Source organism: Salvelinus sp. IW2-2015, linkage group LG19 (genome assembly GCF_002910315.2).
Source record: "Salvelinus sp. IW2-2015 linkage group LG19, ASM291031v2, whole genome shotgun sequence".
Lineage (NCBI taxonomy): Eukaryota > Metazoa > Chordata > Actinopteri > Salmoniformes > Salmonidae > Salvelinus > Salvelinus sp. IW2-2015.
This window is the reverse complement of record NC_036859.1, coordinates 37,384,122-37,400,705: the sequence shown is the minus strand read 5'-3', so window position 1 is coordinate 37,400,705 and position 16,584 is coordinate 37,384,122. Positions and strand designations below refer to the sequence as shown.

The 16,584-nt window shown below is 40.5% G+C and overlaps 1 protein-coding gene across 1 annotated transcript in view; it reads left to right on the top strand.

Annotated features, from left to right (window-relative positions):
* The window catches only part of LOC111979137 (nuclear receptor-binding protein 2), a 72,991-nt gene extending 56,502 nt beyond the window's left edge, over positions 1 to 16,489 (top strand). The window contains exons 12-18 of the mRNA XM_070449057.1: positions 5,767 to 5,869; positions 5,981 to 6,031; positions 9,360 to 9,489; positions 9,872 to 9,925; positions 10,794 to 10,857; positions 11,466 to 11,521; positions 11,833 to 16,489. Coding sequence (XP_070305158.1) covers positions 5,767 to 5,869; positions 5,981 to 6,031; positions 9,360 to 9,489; positions 9,872 to 9,925; positions 10,794 to 10,857; positions 11,466 to 11,521; positions 11,833 to 11,922 — 548 coding nt within the window. The 3' untranslated portion in view covers positions 11,923 to 16,489. The remainder of the gene's footprint in view (positions 1 to 5,766; positions 5,870 to 5,980; positions 6,032 to 9,359; positions 9,490 to 9,871; positions 9,926 to 10,793; positions 10,858 to 11,465; positions 11,522 to 11,832) is intronic.
* The last annotated feature ends 95 nt before the right edge of the window (positions 16,490 to 16,584 follow it).

Genomic DNA, 16,584 nt, shown 5'->3' with positions numbered 1-16,584 from the left:
ATGTCATAGGTGTTAATGGTTTGCCTAACTTGGTGAGATAATGTTCAGAGAATCCATTTTGTAATTTGGTTAAAGAATACATTTTGTGAAAATATTATCAATTTTTAAAGCAGCATTACTCCCCCATGTTTCTTCCAACTACAGTGTATGATATGCCATTTTGAAGCGCTGAGTCTGTACTTTTATCCAACGTTAAAAAAAATAAAAAAAATTAAAAATTTGGAACATAAGACTGAAAGAGATGTTCACATTTGCATTAAACTTTCAGTTTGGGGCAAACGGCAAAAAGGGAATGTTTTCTGACCAATTGTGTCAGGAAATCTAAATGTACCTCTGATGTGACAGTACTCACACTGATAGTGAAAAGCAGTGGCAGACAATTACCACACTGATATGATAAAAGCAGTGGCAGACATGTACTCACACTGATTAGTCGATAAAGCAGTGGGCAGACAGTTACTCACACTGATAGTTGATAAAGCAGTGGCAACAGTTACTCACACTGTAAGTACAATATAGCAGTGGGCAGACAGTTACTCACACTGATAGTTAATAGCAGTGGCAGACAGTTACTCACACTGATGAGATTGATATAGCAGTGTGCAGACAGTTATCTCACACTGTTTGTTGATAAGCAGTGGGCAGACATGTTACTCACACTGATATATTGATAAAGCAGTGGCAGCCAGCAGCTTAAGAGAGTGCACCTCAAACAGAAACCTGTGAAACAGCAGGTCATGTGCCGTGGGTCTCTTTTTGGCGTCCATGCGTACACACGACTGGTGAACTCCTGTAACAGACGAGGGAAAGGGAGGTGCATAGAGAGTTACTACTACCATGGGTGGAATTGTGTGGAACGTGGTGATTGTAAATATACAGTGCATTCTGAAAGTATTCAGACCCCTTCACATTTTTCTACGTTACAGCCTTATTCTAAATTGATTGAATAAATGTTTTCCCCTCATCAATCTACACACAATACCCCATAATGGCAAAGCAAAAACAGGTGTAATTTTCTTTTTCTAATTTATAAAAACTAAAATCCTTTATTTACATAAGTATTCAGACCCTTTGCTATGAGACTCGAAATTGAGCTCAGGTCATCCTGTTCTATTGATCATCCTTGAGATGTTTCTACAACTTGATTGGAGTCCACCTGTAGTAAATCAATTGATTGGACATGATTTTAAAGGCACACACCTGACAGTGAATGTCAGCGCAAAAACCAAGCCATGAGTCGAAGCAGTTGTCTGAGCTCCGAGACAGGATTGTGTCAAGCACAGATCTGGGGAAGCGTACCAAAACATTTCTGCAGGATTGAAGATCCCAAGAACACAGTGGCCTCCATCATTCTTAAAATGGAAGAAGTTTAGAACCACCAAGACTCTTCCCAGAGCTGGGCGCCCAGCCAAACTGAGCAATCAGGGCAGAAGGGCCTTAGTCAGGGAGGGGACCAAGAACCCAATGGTCACTGACAGCTCTAGAGTTGCTCTTGTGGAGATGGGAGAATCTTCCGAAGGACAACCATCTCCGCAGCACTCCACCAAATCAGGCCTTAATGGTAGATGCCAGACGGAAGCCACTCCTCAGTAAAAGGCACATCACAGCCAGCTTGGAGTTTGCCAAAAGGCACCTAAAATACTCGCAGACCATGATAAACAAGATTCTCTGGTCTGATGAAACCAAGATATACTCTTTGGCCTGAATGCCAAGAGTCTGTCTGGAAGAAACCTGGCACCATCCCAACGGTGAGCATGGTGGGGCAGCGTCATGCTTTTTCAGTGGCAGGGACTGGGAGACTAGTCAGGAACGAGGGAAAGATGAACGGAGCAAAGAACAGAGAAATCCTTGATGAAAACCTGCTCCAGAGCGCTCAGGACCTCAGACTGGGGTGAAGGATCACTTCCAACAGGACAACGACCCTAAGCACAGCCAAGACAACGCAGGAGTGGTCCAGGACAAGTCTCTGAATGTCCTTGAGTGGCCCAGCAGAGTCCGGACTTGAATCCAATCTAACATCTCTGGAGAAACCTGAAAATAGCTGTGCAGCGACGCTCCCCATCCAACCTGACAGAGCTGGGAGATCTGCAAGAAGAATGGGAGAAACTCCAAATACATGTGTGCCAAGCTTGTAGCGTCATACCCAAGAAGACTCGAGGCTGTAATCGCTGCCAAAGGTGCTTCAACAAAGTTCTGAGTAAAGGTCTGAATACTTATGTAAATGTGATATTTCCATTTCTTATTTTTTATAAATTAGAAAAAATGTCAAAAAATCTGTTTTTTGCTTGGTCATTATGGGGTATTGTGTGTAGATTGACGGGGAAACCCCCCAATTTAAATACATTTTAGAATAAGGCTTTCCAAATGCACTATACTGTATATATATATATATAAAATGCATTTCCAAGCTTTATTGATTAATTGATTAAGGATAGATATGTAGATGGGAGTGAACAGGAAAACAAAGTAGTGTGGAACACGGATCGAACCGATGCCTCCATATGTGGTCCAGGGGCGTAACACTACTACTAGACTAGGCCATGGCGCGATTTAGTGTTGATGGGTTCTGACTTCTAAACTTGAAAATATTAAATATCCTTATTCATGTCACTGTTAGACATCAGGGATCCTATGAGAAGGAAAATGGCCACAGTCTGGTACAAGTCAACAGGACAGCCGTGAGTTAGGTAGTAGTAAGGAATTTGGGCAGAAATCAGTCAGATGAAGTGAGGAAGAACAGATACACTAAAGTTCTGTCTAGCAACAGAGGTGTATTGGCTGTTCAGATGTGTAAGGAGAGACTCGGCATAGGAGAAAGGATTAAATACCAGTACTTGTGTAAATATGCTCTTGTCTGTTCAGCTGTCTGACCCTTTGGGTGAATAAACTTTGTTTGAGCTTAATAAAAATCGTCCATGAGTTTTTAACAGAGGAACTGGTAATTAGAAGGAACTGGGTAATTAGAAGGAACTGGGTAAATCAGAAGGAACTGGGTAATTAGAAGAACTGGGTAATTAGAGGAACTGGGTAATTAGAGGAACTGGTAATTAGAAGGAACTGGGTAATTAGAAGAACTGGGTAATTAGAAGGACTGCGGTAATTAGAAGAACTGGGTAATTAGAAGGAACCTGGTGATAATTAGAAGGAACGGGGTGTAAAATTAGGGTCAACAGTAGGGACTTTTCAATAAAGTCTTTGGTACAGTATTTTCCTATGAAAAATGACAAACCTCTTAGTTCAATGTAAAAATTTACATTTTATTAATAATTTTTGTTAAAAAAACAATTGCCCTTTTTCTCCCCAATTTCGTGGTATCCAACTTCCAATTGGCAGTCTTGTCCCATCGCTGCAACTCCCATACGGCCTCGAGGCGAAKGTCAAGAGCTGTGCACCCTCCGAAACCCAACCAAGGCGCACTGCTTCTTGACACAATGCCCACTTAACCTGGAAGCCAGCCGCACCAATGTGTCGGAGGAAACACTTTGCACCTGGCGACCGTGTTAATTTTTACTATTTTGCTCCCTATAGCTAGCTAGCCAATTTAGCATGTGTGTCCCACTCCCTATCACTTAAAATGCGGTTTGATTAGCAGTCGCACCACAGTGGCTAATTTCGGTAGTTAGCTAGTTAAACATGACAAACTGGMAAACATGAAAAAGATGATCAAGTCATGCATGGCTTCGCACATCAGCAATCAATATTAACATCAGAATACAACAGGCCAGTTCAGCTAGCTGGCTATAACGTTGCTTCGTCCTGCAACGAGCCATCTGTAAACAATGTCTCTCATTGAGGGACGACGCAAGCTATAACGGTACCTGTATGCAACTGTCTAGCAAATAAAATGTTATTAGTCACATGCGCCGAATACAACAGGTATTTYACCTTACAGTGAAATGCTTACTTACACGCTACTAACCAACAATGCAGTTTAAAAAATATGAATAAAAAATAAAAGGAACAAGTAATTAAAGAGCAATAGTAAAATAACAATAGTGAGACTATATACAGGGGGTACTGGTACAGAGTCGATGTGCGGTGGCACTGGTTAGTCGAGGTAATATGTACATGTGGGTAGAGTTAAAGTGACTATGCATAGATAATAACATAGAGTAGCAGCGGTGTAAAAGAGGGGGTGGGCAATGCAAATAGTCTGGGTAGCCATTTGATTAGATGTTCAGGAGTCTTATGGCTTGGGGGGTAGAAGCTGTTTAGAAGCCTCTTGGCCCTAGACTTGGCGCTCCAGTACCGCTTGCCGTGCGGTAGCAGAGAGAACAGTCTATGACTAGGGTGGCTGGAGTCCATGGCAATTTTTAGGGCCTTCCTCTGACACCGCCTGGTATAGAGGTCCTGGATGGCAGGAAGCTTGGCCCCGTTGATGTACTGGGCCGTACGCWCTACTAGTGCCTTGCGGTCGGAGGCCGAGCAAGTAAAACATTTTGAGGATCTGAGGACCCATGCCAAATATTTTCAGTCTCCTGATGGGGGAATAGGTTTTGTCGTGCCCTCGTCACGACTGTCTTGATAAACCTCCGGTAGTAGTTGGCAAACCCTAAGAATTGCTGCACCTCCTTTACCGAGATGGGACTCGGCCAATTACACACGGCTGCAATGCGGTCACTCTCCATCTCCACCCCTGATGGCGCCATGATAGCTATATATGTGTAACAATAGCTAGCTATGAAAAATGACTTTTTGATATAGTTGAGAGAATAACGCATGTTCATGTAGCCATCTTGGAATTTTAACTGTAGACTCTTACCGGTGTATGGATTATGATGATTCACAGCAGACAAACACTTTCAAAATAATCCTTCCCACTCAGCTTCAACCAGTCCAGAGTGATTTAGCCACAGAAGACAAAGCTGTGTCGATACCAGCAGCAGTATTCAGGACAAAACTGGTATTGAAAGCTGTAGCTACACTTTGCATGTTGTCCATGATGAAAATATGAGTAAATCCTATGGATCGTTCAAATATCTGCGGTAGCAGAGAGCAGCAAGTGCCATTTGACAGAGAAGACTTAGGATCGTTCAAATATCTGCGGTAGCAGAGAGCAGCAAGTGCCATTTGACAGAGAAGACTTGCGTGACAGAATGGACCCTCTTGTGAATGTCCCAGCCCACTCATTATCTCAACCATTCATGATGGCTAGGCAAGATTTTGTCTAAATAGCTTTGTGATTTCACATTTTATTTATATTTACAGATTACATATGAGTTTGTTATTATGGCACATAAGTTGACATGCTCAAAAAAGGCACTTTGCTAAAAAATAAAAATAAAAAAAAGCCTAAATACTAAATTCACCATCGACAAGAATATAAGAATAAAAATGATTAATCTAATACTAAATTCACCATCGACAAGAATATAAAATGTATAAATACATATCAAGTTTCATCAGTCCCTTGTTCATGTCAACACTAAGTTATCCAAAATAGCACCYTATTCCCTAGAATGAGAATAKAATACACCACCTAGAATTTACCRACGTGTTTATAGTGAAGTAGTGACGTCTATCGTACACCCAGCTTTCTGAAACGGTTCACAAATACATTGTGAATCTGGATATTTTTGTCAAAAACAATATTTAGTCCACTGTGAATACAATCTCATATTTTTATTTTTCAGGTTAGGAGTCCAATATCCCTTTGACACTGTCACGTTGAAGTTTTCTCTTCTAGAGGTCAATCCAATAAAAATAAATAAAATCTCCATATTAATCACATAACGGTAGTCTTAAATGCACTCCCTCTTTTAACAGATCAGCTTCATGATAACTGCCTTGAAGAGAAGACCAGGACTTTCGACCCCAATGGTGTGATGGCTGAGATCAAGCATGGGGACCGGCCCGGGGTGGAGATCAAGTAAGGACGGAGAAAAACCTGTCCCCAGGGAGAGACCCATAGGTCTGTTTGATTGAGGTGATTTGTTGATGTTATTACTCATGCTGTCCCATTTGTCATCGTTTCCTAAAGGTACTCGAATGTTTCGCCGCTAGAACTGGACAAATTTCTGGAGGATGTAAAGTAAGTGTGGGCGTTGGAGGGACAGATCTTGGGGCACAAGGTCATTTGGATTTTCATTATCTTTATATATTAAAAGTAGAAGGCTGCTCCCGCCGGAGATTACATTACATAAGTCAAGTACCAGTCAAAAGTTTGGACACCTACTCATTCAAGGGTTTTTCTTTATTTTTACTGCCAAGAGTGTGCAAAGATGTCATCAAGGCAAATGGTGGCTACTTTGAAGAATCTCAACTATAAAATATATTTAGATTGTTTAACACTTTTTTTTGGTTACTACATGATTCCATATGTGTTATTTCATAGAGTTGATGTCTTCACTATTATTCTACAATGTAGAAAATAGTAAAAATAAAGAAAAACCCTGGAATGAGTAGGTGTCCAAACCTTTGACTGGTACTGTATACAGTTGAAGTCAGAAGTTTACATACACTTGGATTGGAGTCCTTCAACCACTCCACAAATTTCTTGTTAACAAACTATAGTTTTGGCAAGTCGGTTAGGACATCTACTTTGTGCATGACAAGTAATTTTTCCAACAATTGTTTACTGACAGATTATTTCACTGTATCACAATTCCAGTGGGTCAGAAGTTACAGACACTAAGTTGACTGTGCTTTAAACAGTTTGGAAAATTCCAGAAACTGATGTCATGGCTTTATTGACATCATTTGAGTCAATTGGAGGTGTACCTGTGGATGTATTTCAAGGCCTACCTTCAAACTCAGTGCCTCTTTGCTTGACATCATGGAAAAATCTAAAGAAATCAGCCAAGAACCTCAAAGATCTCCAAGTCTTCATCCTTGGGAGCAATTTCAAACGCCTGAAGGTACCACGGTTCATCTGTACAAACAATAGTACGCAAGTATAAACACCGTGGACCACGCAGCCGTCATACGCTCAGGAAGGAGACGCGTTCTGCTTCCTAGAGATGAACGTACTTTGGTGCGAAAAGTGTTAATCAATCCCAGAACAACAGCAAAGGACCCTGTGAACATGCTGAAGAAACGGGTACAAAGTATCTATATCCACAGTAAAACGAGTCCTATATCGACATAACCAGAAAGGTTAGGAGGAAGGAGGAAGCTACTGCTCTTGAACCACCATAAAAAAGACAGACTACAGTTTGCAACTGCACATGGGGATAAAGATCGTACTTTTTTGAGAAATGTCCTCTGGTCTGATGAAACAAAAATGTAAGTGTTTGGCCATAATGACCATCGTTATGTTTGGAGAAAAAAGGGGGATGCTTGCAAGCTGAAGAAACATCCCAACGTGAAGCACGGTGCAACAAGCATCCTTTGTTCACATGAGACAGCACGGTAGGGTGCAGCTCATGTTTTGAGGAGTTGCCTTTGCGTCGGAACTGGCACTTCACTTCAAATAACTGACATCCACGAGAGGCTCATTATGTGATAATAAGCAACATCTTAAGACACAGTCAGGAAGTTAAAGCGTTGGTCACAAATGGATCTCTCCAATGGACAATGACCCCAAGCATACTTAAAGTTGTGGGCAAATGGCTTAAGGACAACAAAGTCAAGGTATTGGAGTGGCCTCCACAAAGCACTGACCTCAATCCATAGAAAATTTGTGGGCAGAAGTTAAAAAGCGTGTGCAAGCAAGGAGGCCTACAAACCTGACTGTTACCCCAGCTCTGTCAGGAGGAATGGGGCCAAAATTCACACAACTTGTGGGAAGCTTGTGGAAGGCTACCTGAAACGTTTGACCCAAGTTAAACAATTTAAAGGCAAGCTACCAAATACTAATTGAGTGTATGTAACTTCTAACCACTGGGAATGTGATGAAAGAAATAAAAGCTGAAAAATCATTCTCTCTACTATTCTTCTAACATTTCACATTCTTAAAAATAAATTGGTGATCCTAACTGACCTAAGACAGGGAATTTTTAATAGGATTAAATGTCAGGAATTGTAAACTAAGGTTAATGTATTTTGGTTAAGTGGTATGTAATCTTCTTGACTTCAACTGTATTACATACATACATACATACATACATACATTCTAAATGATCAAATCAAATGTTATTTATATAGCCTTCTTACATCAGCTGATATCTCAAATGCTGTACAAAGAAACCCAGCCTAAAACTCCAAACAGCAAGCAATGCAGATGTAGAAGCACGGTGGCTAGGAAAAACTCCCTAGAAAGGCCAAACCTAGGAAGAAACCCAGAGAGGAACCAGTATGAGGGAGGCCAGTCCTCTTGGCTGTGCCGGGTGGAGATTATAACAGAACATGGCCAAGATGTTCAAATGTTCATAAATGACCAGCATGGTCAAATAATAATAATCACAGTAGTTGTCGAGGGTGCAGCAAGTCAGCACCTCAGGAKTAAAWGTCAGTTRGCTTTTCATAGCCGATCATTAAGAGTATCTCTACCGCTCCTGCGGTCTAAGGATATAAACCTTGATCAGGAAGGARGGATGCAWTTTAAAGGGGGGGAAAACTGTGTACTGAAACCTTGGTTGATTACGGTAAGATAATTGTGTCTAATTTCTGTTGGTCTGCTCATCATCAAATGTTATGGGTATGCATCTGCAGCTCCTATATCTGGTATAAACAAATCAAATTACCTACGATTGGATCCAGATCGGATCTTGGCAGCTTGCGCCCACAACTGGCATTCAATTGTGTCCTCTATCCATCTCTTGTCTGCTTTGTAATTGGATGCTTATACACACATTTTTTTTGTGTTTTTATTAGAGTTGGCCACTATATTTTATTTATTGCTGCACTTATTCCACGCCACTTGCCAGCCGTTATTGTAAATAAGAATCTGTTAACTGACTCGCCTGGTTAAATAAAAATCTATAAATTAAATATGATCTACATAGTAAACCTCTTTTTTTTAATCCTAAATTTGTTTGACTTTCCAGTTGATGTTAGAACCGTCCGGTTTTATGAAGGCCGCTATGATGGCCGCCACATCATGTTTATAACTATCACTTGACCTTTTCCCCCTTAGTAGCTCTGACTTTGCCGATCGCTGCTTAGAGGAAAAATGTACTTACTGTGACATGTGGTTGTCTCACCTAGCTGTCTTAAGATGAACGCACTAACTGTAAGTTGCTCTGGATAAGAGTGTCTGATAAATGACTAAAATGTTAATGTAAAAAAAAAAAACTATATTTACTCAACTCAATTAAGTCTAAGATTTTCCAAGGGACTATTGTCCCTTCCCCCTTTTCATACTGACTGTGGTATTTAGTCAGTATTTAAAGTAAAGACTGTACATCACATGATTTAACTCACTTAGTCTGTTTTTCAATTGATTGGATTGGCTCTTTCTTTCTGTGTGTACTCACTAGGAATGGGATCTATCCCTTGATGAACTTCCAGCGGGGCCTCACCATGCCCCGGACCTTGTCCATCTTCCAGGAGCGCATGGAGACAGTGAAGACTCCCAGCCCAGAGCCCCAGGAGATGGAGACCAGAAAGGTGACTTTTTTTTATACGAGGGGATTGCATGCAGACCAGTAGTCAGAAGGTTGCTGGTTCAAATCCCGGGCCAGTCAAAACAAGTATTTAATAGCATATGTACTGTATATGAACCATACAGGCAACACCCAACCAAAATGTTGGGGTAAACAATTATCAAATATAAAGTCTATTTAACTGGCAACCGGAAGGCTGCTGGTTTTAGATACCAGACGATACCATATTCTGCCGCTGTGCCCTTAAGCAAGACACTTAGGCACTAAAATGAACCTTCTTGTCTGCTTTCAATTTCAAGGTGGTGCCCTATGGTCATGAAACGAGTGTTGGAAATCAGTTTAGCAGATTTTTTTTCTCTCTCTGTGTCATGCTTGAAACTGTACAGGTTGTCCAAATGCATTGTAACTTGGAGTTCACTGAGGAAGGCACCAGAAGTCATGTGAGTTTTTTTTGTGTTTATTTTCCATCTAAAACGTACACTTTTTTTAAAGGAACAAAGAATTGTTGCTGAATGTAAAAAGTGTCTGAGCTTTTATAACTATCGACAAATAATTGCACAATAAAACATCTCGCCCATGGTTTGTGTGGTTAGTGCCGCAGCCAATTCCACCTTTGGTCGCCTCTCCTTCCAGTTCTCTGCTGCCAATGACTGGAACGAACTGCAAAAATCACTGAAGCTGGAGACTCATATCTCCCTCACTAGCTTTAAGCACCAACTGTCAGAGCAGCTCACAGATCACTGCACCTGTACATAGCCCATCTGTAAATAGCCCATCCAACTACCTCATCCCCATACTGTATTTATTTATCTTGCTCCTTTGCACCCTAGAATCTCTACTTGCACATTCATCTTCTGCACATCTATCACTCCAGTGTTTAATTGGTATATTGTAATTACTTCGTCACCATGGCCTATTTATTGCCTTACCTCCCTAATCTTACTTCATTTGCACACACTGTATATAGACTTCTTCTATTGTGTTATTGACTGTATGTTTGTTTATTCCATGTGTAACTCTGTTGTTGTATGTGTCGAACTGCTTTTACTTTATCTTGGCCAGGTCGCAGTTGTAAATGAGAACTTGTTCTCAACTGGCCTACCTGGTTAAATAAAGGTGAAATAAACAATAAAAGCCCCCGGCACTTACGTAGAGTGTGCACGAGAGTTGGGATTGGTTCAAATCTGACCCAGTGCGCACACTCGCACCTCTCCTTTTTTTTATAATAGCGAATAAAAGCAATTAGATTAACAATATACAAGGAGTGGTAAAATACATTTTAATTTAATTCTCTCTCTCTGGCTGCAGCTCTCTCTCCTCCTGAAGATGGACGACAAGCTCCAACGGCAGCTAAACTGTGACGTTCTGCCGAGTGAGTCAATCCGACGTTCAAACAAAGTTATTGTAACGTTACTGTGTGTACCCTTTTTGAACCACATGCCAATATACAGAGGGGCTGTTTCAAATCAAATTTATATAGCCCTTCGTACATCAGCTAATATCTCAAAGTGCTGTACAGAAACCYAGCCTAAAACCCCAAACAGCAAGCAATGCAGGTGTGGAAGCACGGGAGCTAGGAAAAAACTCCCTAGAAAGGCCAACACCTAGGAAGAAACCTAGAGAGGAACCAGGCTATGAGGGGTGGCCAGTCCTCTTCTGGCTGTGCCGGGTGGAGGGGCTATTACAAATGCAGATATACAGCACCATCTATTGGGTTATTCAGTAGATCGCATGCAGTTTTTAAAGGGGAAGTTCAAGGATTTTATTTGAGGTTAGATGTTTCCTCAACCTGAAAGTAGTCTATGGGCCAGGAGAAACTGGAATCGGTGGTTTGGTTTTTATCTAAACAGCCATTACAAACTTCAATAACTGCTAGCAAATCACCTACGGGGAGTAATAGAGGCCCTTTTAACTGTAGGACTGGTTGAGGATCTTTATATGTTAAGGTTTTTGGTGGCTGTTTTGTGTTTTCCAATTTAGCTGACAGCTCCAAAGACCTGGCTAGTGAGCTGGTTCACTTCGCCTTCATCAGTGAGGTAAGAGGAGCGGAACACACTGATTAAATCAACTCAACCCAGGCCAGCCTTGAATCTAATATTTCTACAGAAGTATTGTTGTTTTTTGTATTGATATCTTTCCCCCCCTTCTTTTTTCTGGTACTTACTTTGAAGAATTTGACACAATTGTATAACTACCGGATACCAAATGGTGACTTATTTGAATGAATCCCAAAGAATTAAACATGTTATAGATAGGTTTTAAATGCCTGGTCATTGTACCTTAAAATAAAGTGCAACTAAATATCGTCCCTAATATAACCCCATATTTCTGGTCTCGTTTTCTTCAGGAGGACTGTGACAAGCTGGCGGGCTTTCTGGAAGACGCCCTGTGTAAGCATTGGGCCGGGCCGCCATTGGAGGAGTCTTCCCTGGCATAGTGACGATGTACCGACACATGCTGCTGCCCCAAGGGGGATCTGGACCCTGGGAAAACTACAACAAGGGAGGGAAAGAAAGAGAATTTAAAGAAAGGGACAGAGGGAGGGAGGGGGGATTAGTGGGGGAATTTAAAGAGTGAACATTCCAGGACTAGGAAGTGCCAGATTTTTTTATTTTTTATTTTGTGAGGCTTGTAAGGGAAGAGAGCCAAGTCAGTTTGGCAAATGTAAGCATCAAGAAACGCTGTGTCAAAACAGAAGTGAGAAGCGATCTCTCTTTCTACTAAACAGAAGTGCCAACCAACTCAAGCCAGATAAGACTATGCTAGGAGAGCTACTATATTTGGCCACTTCAATGCCTCCGTCTCTCCGCACAGATGATGTCAATGGCCTTGTTTAGAATTATAGCAAGAGACAGTGGACAAAGTAAGCAATACGAGGAACATAAAGGTCTTCAACATTTACTGCTGCATTGAGGCCTTTTTGTCCATAATAACCTATTGGGCTACATTTTACTCACGCAGCGCAGCCTTGGCAATGACCCCATAAAGAAAACTAATATAAAACTCTCACTATCATGCAAGGTGAGGGTACAGACACATTGAGATTTTGTGTTCCAAGATTCCCGGATTGAGACAATGGTTTTTCAATGGGGAGGTCATCCTCTGCTTGATGAATGATTGTCCAATTAAAACGGCACAATATGTTCGTCCTCTACATATGCAACTCGTCCGAAAAAAAGTAGGGATGTGTTAAACTTGTGATAGACAAGAACGGACAATGATGTAGGTCATATACAATTTTATCCGTGTTCATGCGTCTCTGTTAGGGTTGAATATTTTCCTGGTATTTTCCAAATAAATCACTTTTCTCTGTGATTAGAGCGACGAGAGAACATGTGATTCCGGTGCAGCACATGCGTATAGGTTATAGGTTAGCGAAATAGATTTTAATTTTGAAGTATAATGGGGCCTATTTGTATAATTTAGTAGACTGACGCATATATACCTTTAAATAATATTTCCCCTAATGTTATTAGCATATAATTTTTTTCCTTCCTTCCTCTCAACTGTTAAATGAAATACGTTTCGTTGTCCTTTATTCTCATAATTCTAAATGACATCCTTGAACAATATATGACTAGAATTAGATGCAGAAGGCTTTCACTTCTCTAAACAAAGATAGAATGGTCATGGGTCTGAATAAATAACTCTCTATAGCCTACYGACATCGCGCGTTCGCTCTTCTTTCAAATTCGTTCTACTGGCTGCTGTATTTACCATTCAGCAAATAAGAGCTTCAGTACCTCTTCAAATAGTCTATTGGTATAAGAAATGCTTTAAAAAAATGTCCAACAAGCTATTCTAATCTAGCTTCTCCTGCATGGGACTCCAACAGCTAAGGACCGTTGTTTAAATAGGCCAGCGGAGCACAGGTGTGTGCATATTGCGCAAGAGACAGAGGCTATAAATTAGAACCTAATTATGCATAACCCGTCATTAATTAGCTAAATATAAGGCTAATACTGCATTGAATGTATTACCTGAAAGAGGTAGGCTATGACATCTATATATAGGGCTATATATCAATCTAAAACATGATTATCTATTTTTGGATGCAATTTGAATGGAGTTAGAGCGAGAAGGACTGTGAGGGCTCGCACATGCACAGATTTTAAATCAAAGCTATTCGAGTGATAGGTTGTTTTTAAAACTGCAGCTGCAATAAAAAAATGTATCTTTACAATAAAAAAAATGTGATCCCTAAAGCCAGATGGAGATGGGTAAATTAGACGCATATTCGGTCTTTATATTACTGCAGCATACAGTATGCTGCTGCAGAAAATGTAGGCCTACCATCACTATATATATGTATATGTATATATGTATATGTGGTTTTCCCCCATGGTGACATACATTGAACTGCGGTCCATACTGATGGGCTGTCTGTCCCCACTCTGAGCGTTGATTCATCATGCAGAGGCCATAGAGAAGCCATATTTTAGACATTGCGTATAATTTAACAGTTCCATTCACGCCATGCTGTTAATATAAATAATTTTCCGGTTTCCGGGAAAAGGGTGTGGATTTGGGCCGTGAATCTAAGTAACCGGGATCCCGCCATTCAACCCTAGTCTCTGTGTGGCCATCCCCTTTATGCGTGTTGTAATTTTTATTTTGTGAGAAAGCAGATTATTGAAACAGCATTGAAGCACATGACACTAAAAATGTGAAGCGCGTAATTCAATCTCGATGATTATTTCTCAAACGTTACCGAGGCTACGCTGCGTATGTCACCCGGTATGTGTTCAATGTTATACGGCTACAAACAAGATGCACAAAATTAGCATGCATGTTGTATTGCTTTGTTACTTTCCAATCATGACCACTTCACCGCAAGTGTTAGTCTTTCATAGGTCACACTCTATGACCATCACCGTTTCTGTGGAGACCGTGTCTGTGTTCCCTGCAGACAGAACTGACATGGAACAAGGGTGGTTTTTAAGGTTGTTTTTGTTAACGTCTTTTTAGCAAACTAAATCATGTGTTAATCTGGTTGTAACATAGTATATGTTGGTTGTGATTTGGTCAGATGCTGTCTTTCCCATGACGTCTTTACCTTGTCATGAAAACATTTTTCTCGTTTTCTCTTGCTTTACCTGGTTGTAAAAGAGACCCGTTGGTTGTAATCTGGTTATAGGACGTCTTCTCAACCAGAAAATGTCACAGAGACCATGAGCAAAATGTCCACTGGGTTGATGCCATAAATCAAACACTACTTCTGCCTTTTACGTGTTGGTGTCCGACCTAACACCTTTGCTCAATTGCAGGGAAAGTCTGGGTTAATGACAGATCTTCCATACTAAATGTCAGACATATTGAACCTGTGAAAGTAACTCAAGTTTTAAACTGGAGACAATAGAATAATTTGCCAGCAATCTTTAACACCGTATGCTGTGTTTCTCTTTCTAAGAATGCAAATCCTATCCCCTATCAAGCTGCGAGGAAGACTTACCTCACAACTTGAATTCATACATTTTTCTGCCTCATTGATATGATCATCATTCGTCCGATCTTAAGATTTTGCTCTGTCCTTAACGTCTTTCAGTGGAAAGTCCATAGGCCTACAAGAGCTTCTGAATTCAATTCACTGTTGAGAAAATGTAATATGCCTTTCCCATGTTGCTGTGTGTTTTTAGTCTGGATGAACAAATGTTATATGTATCCACATTGGAATATTCATTTTTGGTGATTTTGCATTTGTTGAAAGGTCAATATTTTTTAACTTGGTTTGTTAGGCTACACTATGGAAGTTTAGTTGCTAATTATTTACCTCAGATTTTAGCTTGTTGACTGTATGGTTCATTACACATGCATGACATACTATTAATCAATTTTAGCTGCAATCAAGCCTAAGTGCCTCACTATACACTAGTGCAGTGTTTTCCCAAACTCGGTCCTCGGGACCCCAAGGGGTTCACGTTTTGGTTTTTGCCCCCGACACTACACAGCTGACTCAAATAATCAAAGCTTGATGATTAGTTGAATCAGCTGTGTAATGCTAGGGGCTAAAAAACTAAGCGCACCACCCTATGGTGTCCCGAGGACCGAGTTTGGGGGAAACCCTGAATTAGTGCTACACAAACCAACTTTTTAATGCAATTTTAGTTGCCATTGAGCTCCCTTACTGGGCTGTATGGAACATGCATGAGCCTCAATTTCCATTTTGTAAGCCAGCATTCATTTAGTACACTTCATGCCATGGATTTGTAAACCATTGTGGGTTCTGTTCCGCTTTAAATATTATCAGATACTGCTTACGTTGTAATATCTACTTGATTATAATTATATAGCCGTCCAGTTTATCAAAACCAATGTGCTGGCATGTTGTATGATGAATGTTAACAAACTCATTTGATCAAAGTAATCTTTGTTACTCCGTTGCCATAATTGGTCGGTACTGTACCTCCGTTGACCTTTTTTGTGGGGGGTCAAGCATGTCCTGTCCACATTGTATACAGGAGTGGATGTCTGAGTTGAATTGTACTTGAGCATGCTGCAATCAAGTCACTCTAACCCTGTTTATACCTGGTGCTAACATGCAGCCTTTTTCCTGCTCTTATCCACATTCTGATTCTGCCCAATTTTTGGGGGGGACAAGTGTAGACGATTAGAAAAATAATAAGAAAAAAATGCATTGTGATCTGATAAGTGTAAACAGACAAGATCAGGACGAAGGACACGTGTTAATGGCAGGTGTAAACGGGGCTTTTTGAAGTCGTTCAAATAAGGTTCTCGACTCATTTCAACACACCGATTGATTTAAAGTCTACATTCCATATTGTAGACAATGATCATTTTCTTGGTAAAATTTGGAGGGGTGAGGCTGTATCGATAATTGAAAAATAACTCAACTGAAGAGAAAAAAGCACATCCTCCTCATTTGTCTGTTTAGCTAAATTACAGCTCTCCTTGTATTGAGTTGCTTCTGCCTTGTTCTGTTTGTACAACTCATGTAAAATATTGTACAATAAAAGTATTAATGAGAATAGATGAGGCAATAATGACACGGATTCTTGCATTTCTTTTTTTCGTGTTAAGTTAACTGAAAATCTGGGCCCTAGAGTTGAGCTGTGGCTTCTGTTATTACACACATGGGCCT